At 33.8% G+C, this 9,679-nt stretch overlaps 1 protein-coding gene across 1 annotated transcript in view; it reads right to left on the bottom strand.

The window, feature by feature from the left end:
- The window catches only part of DIAPH2 (diaphanous related formin 2), a 791,459-nt gene that overhangs the window by 173,733 nt on the left and 608,047 nt on the right, over nucleotides 1-9,679 (bottom strand). Inside the window, exon 23 of the mRNA XM_011371113.2 lies at nucleotides 9,312-9,447. Coding sequence (XP_011369415.1) covers nucleotides 9,312-9,447 — 136 coding nt within the window. The remainder of the gene's footprint in view (nucleotides 1-9,311; nucleotides 9,448-9,679) is intronic.

Raw genomic sequence — 9,679 nt, 5'->3', positions numbered from 1 at the left:
TGAAGGAAATAGACATGCATCTCCAGGAAGTTCAGAGAGTCCCCAAAAAGATGAACTCAAAGAGGCCCACACCAAGGCACATCATAATTAAAATCCCAAAGGTTAAATACAATCTTAAAAGCAGCAAGAGAAAAGCAGTTAGTTACCTACAAGAGAACACCCATAAAACTGGCAATAATTTCTCAAAAGCAACTATGCAGGACAAAAGGGCTTGGAACAAAATATTCAATATGATGGAAACCCAGAATCTACAACCAAGAATTCTTTATCCAGCAAAGCTAGCATTAAGAGTTGAAGGACAGATAAAGAGCTTCCCAGACAAAAATAAGCTAAAGGAATTTATCAACACCAAGCCAGTATTACAGGAAATGTTGGAGGGACTTCTTTAAGAAGAAAAATATATAGCAAAAACATGGATAAAGAATGATAATAACTACATTCCTATCAACAAGTACCTCAAATGGAAAAGAATTAAGTGCTGCAATCAAAAGATATAGTGGCAGAATGGATAAGAAAATAAGACCCAGAGACTGCCTACCAGAGATTTCAGATTAAAAGACACATACAGACTAAAAGAAGGGATGGAAAAAGATATTGCCTTGATGGACCTAAAGGCTATTGGCTGAATGAAATAAGTCAGATAGAGAAATAAAAATATCACATGATTTCACATACATGTGGAATCTAAGGAACAAAATAAAAAACAACAACAAAAAATGGAAATAAACTCATAGATACAGAGAATATTTTGAGGGCTACTGGATGGGAGGGGGGTTGGGACGAATGGTGAAAAAGGGCAAATGGATTGTTAAGAAGTACAAATGGATAGTTACAAAATAGACATAGAGATATATAAAGTGTAGCATAAGGAAAATAGTTAACAATGTTGTAGTAAATATGTAAGGGGGAAGAAGGGTACTAGATTTAGTGGGGTAATCACTTTGTGTGTTATATAGATCTCTAATCACTATGCTGTACAATGAAACTAATATTGTATGCCAAGTATAATTGAAAAAAAACTCATTGAATTGTATAATGTAAATATAAGCTACTAATTGTCTATTATATTTCAATAAAGCTGGGAAAAAATAAAATAAATAAAAAGTCCCAAATTTATGCTAAATACCTTAATTTGCTAAAAGCTCTGAAGACCTGGTGAAATCTTTACTGTACCGAATAATTTATTTGGGGAAAAGCCCCATAAATTTCCTCTGAAAACCAAACAGAGAACAAAGAGAAAATGTTCTAATTGTAAATAAACATAGATTTCTTGAAATGTTTGCTAATGTAGAGGACAAGGCAATTTAAATAAATGAAATATCAGCTAGATATTTTTTTTCTCCACAGATAAGGCTTTATTAGGTCCATGAAGTATACAGACTTGTTTAGCTATGCAATAGCAACTACAAGTTGTTTATTAGCATTTGTAAAATATACAGAATGATGGCACCTATATTGTCTAAGTAATTTATATTATCGGGGTGCTTTAAGATTACTAGGATCAATTCTATAATTTATGGGTATTCTAATCTATAATTTTGATTACTAAAATTTAATGTCTGGGGTATGACATTAGGAAACAAAATTTTGACTTATTCAGGTCAAAATAATATAATGTGAAATGATCTAATTTTCTTACAAGATGTAATTATTTTAAAACTTGGAAAAGAGAAAAACAATTGCTATCTACCACTAATGATAGAGTTTAAATGTTTAGGTTTATTGTTTAAAATCTGATAATTCACTCTCAGAAGACTGATTTATCATCAGATCTAAGGTAGTTCATTCTTTATCATCATGCTAGAAGTAAATAGGGAATTCTAATTTACATATAATCTTATATCAAGAGCAAAACTGTTCCTGATTAAATAATATTTGCATACAAAACACTCTTGGACTTTCTAATTTTAAAACCCTTTTTAAAAATGCATTTCCTTTTATTGTTTCTTCCAAGTCCTTGGAATTAATTTGCTGACTTCCATAAACATGAAAAGAGATTTATTCACAAATATTACAAATATTTGGTAAGCTTTCTTACTCTACCTACAGATTAATTTATTTTAGTGGTCCTTAAGTTAATTATAATCTATACTAATATAATCAAAGGCTGGCAAACACAGATTATACCAAGTACGTTGCATAGTTTATATACTATTACACATTTTAGAGTACAGTTATTGATTTGGCATATTCTTTACTAACATTAGCCTTCTGAATTTTATGTTTAAATATGTAGTGTATTACTGTGCATGCTCTAATTATAATTATTCGGGAAATGGTCAATAAATATTGGTTGAATGAATGAAATAACCTAATATGTCTTAAAACATCAATGCATAATTACATATTGGTAAAACGTGCTGTTCTTTAAAAAAAAATTCTTGGCTATTAGTGAATCTGTTACTTGCAACTCTCACTGCCTTTTTCTCCATCTCTTTTATGAAAATTTTCCTTTCTGTTACCAGCTTCTTAAATTGCCTTAGGTGTAAACTCCTTTGAACTCGGAATCAGGTATGAGCTAATTCTTCTATTTTTTTTTTTTCACTTTTCACTGTTATTTTCCAGCTACTTCCACCTTCTATTCACCTCTCCTTTCTTGTACTTCTGGCTCACTACCTTGATCATTCCTGGACAGCTTCCTACAATCACCCTGGCTCTCCTACCTTGTCACATCACAACTCCTCTGTCTGACTTGGAAGGCTCTTCACAGTCTTTCCAACAGTTTATCAGTTCAAACCCTCTCCTGCCAATGACGGCAATGAGGACGATGACATCAGATGATACTTATTGAATATTCAACTATTTATCATAGATTAAAGATATCAACATATAATTGACAAAATAGAGTATAATAGAGTTAAATGAGGGTTACCTCATTTAACCCTCGCAATAAGAAGGAAGGTACTATTATTACATTTATAGATGAGAAAATTGAGGCATAGAGATATGAAATACCTTATCAGAGATTATATGGCTAATTGGTTGTAGGTCTGGGACTTGAATTTAGGACCTGTCCTCTTAATTATTTCGATGTACTTTCCTGTGGGCCATTAAACATACCCTACATGAGGCCTGATGCCTTACATGCTGACATGAGCTGCTGATGGATGACGTTATTGTCTTCTACTTGACTAGTTTTGCCTCTGCTTAGCCAAATATTACCCATCCTTCAGTGTCTAGTTCTATTGATATACCCAGAGGCTCTACTTAGCCTTCTCCGTGAAACCTTGCATCATTTTACCAGACTTGATTTCTCCTTTTAGATAGTTCTAAACAATCTCTATTATATATTAATACACAGTTTACTCTTTGCTGGTTCAGCTTTATTTCATCTGAAGGATAGCCGAATATGTCATCCCAAAGTATGCCACTTTGGCATAAGGATTATTTTAAGCTGAAGGCAATTAGAAGAAGGAGACACAAAGAAAGCTTTCTGCCCTCCCTCTATTTACCTAAAACCTGGACATGTGTTTATAAAGGTGTCCCTCTTCTCCTCTTTACCAGGCAGGACAGAGGTTAATCACCAGAAACAACTCTAATTAGACACTGATCGGTCCAGAGACAGCACCAGAGGAACATACATACCAAACATTACTAACTGGCCCTTATCTTCCATTAGTTTCCTCATATATTTACCTTCCCATAATTTGCCTCCCTGTAAACTCAAAACCTTTTCCCTCTGCCTTACCTGAAAATGTCTAAAACTGTATTCTTTTGTTAACATGCTACATAAGCCCAAATTCTAACCACCCCTGTGAGTTTCTCATCACTGAATGCTTCCATGTGTATGTGTGATGCATGTGTTAAATAAACTTCTGTTTTTCACTTGTTAATCTGTCTTTGGTCAGTTTAATTTTCAGGGCCCAAGTCAAAGAATCTAAAATGGGTAAATAGAAAACAGTTTTCCAACCCTACACATCTCTCTGACAAAACTGTAATGCACGTAAGGGTAGGGCCTATGTCTGGAACTTTTTCCAGATTCTTCAGTGAGCACAAATGACTCATCAGTAGCTACAAGTATATTCGAGTCCCTGTTTTATAGACTGTACTTAATTATCTCTCTTAATTTTCACTAAAACTATATTATTGGAGGTAAATGTCATTATCCTATATTATAGATGAGGTAACTGAGGCAGGAAGAAATAAAGGAACAGAACAAGCATAAAGTTCTAGTAAGTGGCAGAGCTAGAGCTAATCTCCACTTTTTTAACATACGGGCTTAAATAATTTTTTAGACACACGTTAATGCTAACAAAATGACTTGTCTTTTTAACTATACAATCATGCCTTTTATCTCCTTTACACTTAAAAAAGAATATTGTTTCTTATCCTGGCCTTTGCCTTCTGATCCCCAGTTATCTCAAAATAGAGACTTGAATATGGTATTTTTTATGGATTTAACTTGAAAGATATAATTCTCTGGCTGTTTGGTTTTCATGGTGTTTTTATTTAATTCTGGGCTCAGCTGATCACATCTAGATTACGGAAATCATCTTTTGTGCTTGCTTTATTCTATTATTCTTCTGAATAATTAAATTCTAAAATATTTTTCCTTCATGAATGTATATAATTTTGCATGCCAGATAAATATATCTTACTGTTGTTACTTATTAGCTGTATGGGATCATGGGAGATTTTTTAAAAGGAGAGGGTCTGCAGTTTTGCTAAGTTGATCTGAAAAAAATCTTTCCAAAAAGAGTACATGTGTTTTTCAAGTTGTAATTTTTAAGTGATTTTCTTTATCTAAGGGACTCTTGAGTATCTTTGTTAAAATTAAGATCCTCTGGTTCCAGTAGTGTGCATCTCTAGTCATGTGTGCATGAAATACCTCTACACTCTAGATGAAATGTATCTCACAGTGGCAGTCAAATGTTCTATATCACCTCTCTTGCAGTGGAAGGGAAGATTACAATGTTCTTTCGGTGGAAAGTGGAATACACTGTTCTAATTGGACACATTTCAAGTTCTCTAAATCACTTTCTGACTGTACCTCATTCTTACATCTCCCATGGATTCACATTTTGTGTAGCTCTACCACACTTTCCCCCGGCTCTCAGAATGTCTGCAACTGACTTTCACCTGGTGAACAAGAGCATCTTTTATGAGACATTATCTGAGAAACTGACACTGAGTTCCATCTTGACACTCAACACTGTTCTTATTCTTTTTGGCATCTTTTTACCCTAATTAAGACTACATGTTTCTAATGTCTCTTTTTGAAACATTTATAAGGACTAACAAACTTATACTCTAAGTTTAAAATAATATTACAATAAATAATAATAAGTATTTGCAACTTATGAGTGACAAATCAAGAATCCCACTCATGCCTAAGTTTGCTGTTTGATCTGTAAATAGAGATACGGTAACAACACACAAAGATAAATCCTATTTTAAAGTGTGTCTTTCATGTTCAGGTCACTCAGCTAAGCATTTCCATGAAAACTTATTTAGATCTTTATCCAAGGTCTTCAACAGTGTTTGAAGAGGTAATTAAGCAAATCTTGACAAATAGAAATATGTATAATAGACACAATCAAAATAGGTCAAAATAGGTCTTTTATTTATTTATTTCCTTATAGGTATATTTTCAGGAAAATAGTGCAAGGTTGAAAAATACTTGGAGGCAGGGGTGGTGTGGTGTAGAAGCAAGACTATATTCCTAGCGAACAACTGGATAGACTCCATCTTGACTGTTTGCTCTTTTCACTGCTTACCCCAGAGATTCTCGAAGTGTAGTCTGGGGACTCATAAGAACCTCTGAGATCATTTCAGATCTGCAAAGTCAAAACTATCTTCCTAATAATACTGATACTTTTTTGCCTTTTTCTTTCATTCTTTCATATGTGTATAGTGTTTTCCAGAAGCTACATGATGAATGATGTTGCATTAGATTGGATGTAGAAGCAGGTATGAGAATCAAGCTGTCTTTTATTAAGACAGACTTGAAGAGATTTACAACATTAATTTTTTTTGGGGGGGTTGGAAAATAAAGATACTTTTGACAAAAAAAAGTTATTTAACATGCAATAGGTTTACTATTGTCATTTTAATAGAATTAATAAATACTTTTATTTATTACATCTCTCTTTTAATTCTAATATGATAAATGCCAATATGTAACCCAAATAAATAAAAGGGATTGGGGGTCCTCAATAATTTTTAAGAGTGTAAATGGGTTCTGAGATGAAATACTTTCAGAACCTCTGTTTTATACTTTACTCTGATACACTCACTCAAACTCATGTTATCGGTTGAATTGTGTAACTAATTAAGGTGAGGTCATACTGGAGTAGGTTAGATCCCTAATCCAATATGACTGGTATCCTTATGAGAGGATTACCATGTGAAGACACAGACACACAGGGAGAATGCCATGTGAAGATTAAAGTTATGCTGTCACAAGCCAAGGTACTACCAGAAGCTAGGAGAGAGGCCTAGAACAGTTCCTTCCTTCCGTAGCACCTTCAGAAAGAGGATGACTCTGCCTATGCCTTGATTTCAGACTTCTGTCTTCCAGAACTATGAGACAATAAGTTTCTGTTGTTCTAAGCCACCTCGTTTGTGGTACTTTGTTACAGAAGTCCTAGCAAATTAATATATCCTAATTTTAATCATCAAAAACTAATAATTGTCAAGTCTGTCTGTCTAGTCCAAGCCTCTTTTCTGAGTTTCATACACATATATACAATGGCTTTTTAGACATTCCCCATCTTTACAAGGTTTCTGAAAATGAAACATGCTCCAAATGACACTAATCATTGTAACCTGCCTGACAAAACCTGCTCTATTCCTAATTTTTTTTTTCTTTCTTTATAAGGGGTACCACCTTCTTTAATAACTCCTTTTCTCAATTCCCACATCTAATTAATCATCACCTTCTAACAACCCTCTGGTGATAGTTAATTTTATGTTTCAACTTGGCTGGGCCATAGTCTCCACATATTTGTTTAAAGATTATTCTGGATGTTTCTGTGAAGGAGTTTTTGGATGAAATTAACATTTAAACCTGTGGATTGTTAGTGAACCAGATTGCTCTCCATAATGTAGGTGGGTCTCATCCAATCAGCTGAAGGCCAGAATAGCTCATCAAAAGACTGACATCCCTTGAATAAGAGGGAATTCTGCCATCAGATTGTTTTCAGACTTGAACTGCAACACTGGCTCTTCCTTGGGTCTCCAGCCTGCCATCCCACTGGAAGATATTGGAGGTGCCAGCTTCCACTGTCATGTGAGCCAATTCCTTAAAATAAATCCCTCTCTACATTTACACATTATATAGAACTCTAATGCACCTCTTATTAGGGACTTCTCTAACTTCACTACCACTGCATTGGTTCAGGCCACCATTATCTCCTGTCAGGACCTCATCGCCTCTGTTTTCTCTGGCCTTTCCCTTTCCAATCCATTCTCTATGCTTCTATCCATATGATCTAAGAAACTTATCTGAGCACATTGCTTTCCAGTTTACGAACATTCATAGATTCTCCAGAGCTTTCAGGGTAAGACCCTTAGTATAGCCAATAGAATGCACGATCTGTCCCCTACCTCTTCCAGCCTCTTCTCTGACTACTCCTCCATGCACATAAGGGAGCTAACTTTCAGCGTTATTCTACAGACTCCTTCACTTTTTAATTGAGGAGTTCCTATAAATACCCATTGCCAGGCTGTACTCTAATGCTTTTCCTAATTGAGTGATTTTCAGTCAGGACCAGTTCTTTTGATCCCATTTACGAAGTTTGTTTGCTAAATGATGTTGATACTACTCTATTTTACCTCAGCTGTTTACTTTTTTCTTTCTTCTTTTAAAATTGTTATATTTGTTTCCTGGGTAGAAAAGATAGACTATAGTCAATTCCGGAAAGTTTTTAGATATTTTAAAGGTATAAAGGATAAGCTTAATGGGTATAGATATCATTTCAGATTAGCCATTAAGAGACATTACCTCAGAATAATTGATACTGATTAATAATTATAATTTAAAATACATAATAAAATTAATAATTAACTTGGGCCACAGACTACCTAGGTTCAGATCTCGGTTCTATGTCTTATTATCTTTGTGAATTTTAGCAAGTTACTTACTTCTCTGTGCCTCAGTTTCCTCATCGTAAAATGAGATAGTAGCACTTTCCTAATAGAATTTTATGAGGCTTAAGTATGTTCACATATATAAATCTCTCAGCACAGTTCCTGGTACATCATAAGTGCTATGTGTGTGTGTGTGTATATATATATATATTGGTTATTATTATTATTTGACAATGCATTTAGAAGTGCACAGATTTCATAGGCAGACTACTTGGGTTCTAATCTTGGTGCTAATACTTTCTATTTGTGTGGCCTTAGACAAGTTCCTTAATTTTTCTAAGCTTTAGTCTCCTTATCTGTAAAATGAGATAATAATAATGCCTCATAGAGATGTTATGAGGATTAATTGACTTTAAATATGTGAAATTCTCAGAACAGTGCATGGCATGTGGTCAACACTATATGATGCTCATAATTTTTCCTATCATTATCTTTAGAAATAGGTGGTCCATATTAATCATATTACCTTGTTTCTTGTTCAGATTTTGTTTCATTTTTAAATTCTCTAATCCTCAGTGGCAAAAACTATGCTTTTTCATTCTTAAAGTTTCAGAGTGCAGCAACCCGATACTAGTACTTTATTTACCCTCTCTTCTTTAAAAAGAAAATAAAACCAAAACATCTACCTTTAATATACAGTCATTCCTGCTAACCAAGAAAAAAAACTACTTTATGCTACGTGGATATCGCAACACTTTGTTCTTAGGCTTACACCTTAACAAGATGCCTGTCCCTTTTCTTTTCTTTTCTTTTCTTTTCTTTTTCAATTTATAACAGTGCTGTCAATATCCATTATGACTTGAAATTTTCAAGCCCCCAAGGAAGAGTGTTAATTGTTACTGCTCTGTCAACAGACGGGTGTCAACAAAATGAAATTAGAGCTCTAAGGCCCATCCTCCCTATACCAGTTTTCTCTTTTCATATCACACTCTTCTTCCCTCACCACTGCCCCATCTAGAATATACTATAATTAAAAAATGAAGAGAAAAAAGATTGTTTTAACAAACATATTACCTTGCATTGGTTACCCAAAACCCTGAGTGTTCAGTGTAGGGTAACAAGAAATACAGATAATATCATGAGAGAAATTTGACACAAGTAACTAATAATATTCTGAATTTTCTAACAAAAACACGATTATTCATTTCATAGTCCAAAATTAGTTAAGTGAAATTATTTTGCAATTTATAGATCTTTTAAAAATTGAAAGTACTTCATACCTTTGTTTATATCAATAAGTTGCTTCTTTTTCTTCTGGCGTTCCAACTTCTCTTGTTCAGCTTTTTCTTTTGCAAGTTTTGCCCTCCTAGTCTTTTCTTCCATTTCTTGTCTCTTATTGTTCTCTTTCACTGCTTCCTGTACATATAAACAAAGTTAAACAAAAATCCTTCCATTACTTATATTTTGGAGAAGTTGTCTAATTTTAAAATTATACATACACACACTCATGTGGGTTCTCAGAGATGGAAAAGTATTATAGTAGCTTCAAGGTGCATGCATATACTTTGAGAGAAACCAGTAATTCTAAGATATTGAAAAAATTAGAAATAACTCAAGCTTTAATTGACATTACCTAGGGTGCCAGAAA

Source organism: Pteropus vampyrus, unplaced genomic scaffold (genome assembly GCF_000151845.1).
Source record: "Pteropus vampyrus isolate Shadow unplaced genomic scaffold, Pvam_2.0 Scaffold184, whole genome shotgun sequence".
NCBI lineage: Eukaryota > Metazoa > Chordata > Mammalia > Chiroptera > Pteropodidae > Pteropus > Pteropus vampyrus.
The sequence above is the reverse complement of the archived record's forward strand: the minus strand, read 5'-3'. Positions and strand labels throughout refer to the sequence as shown.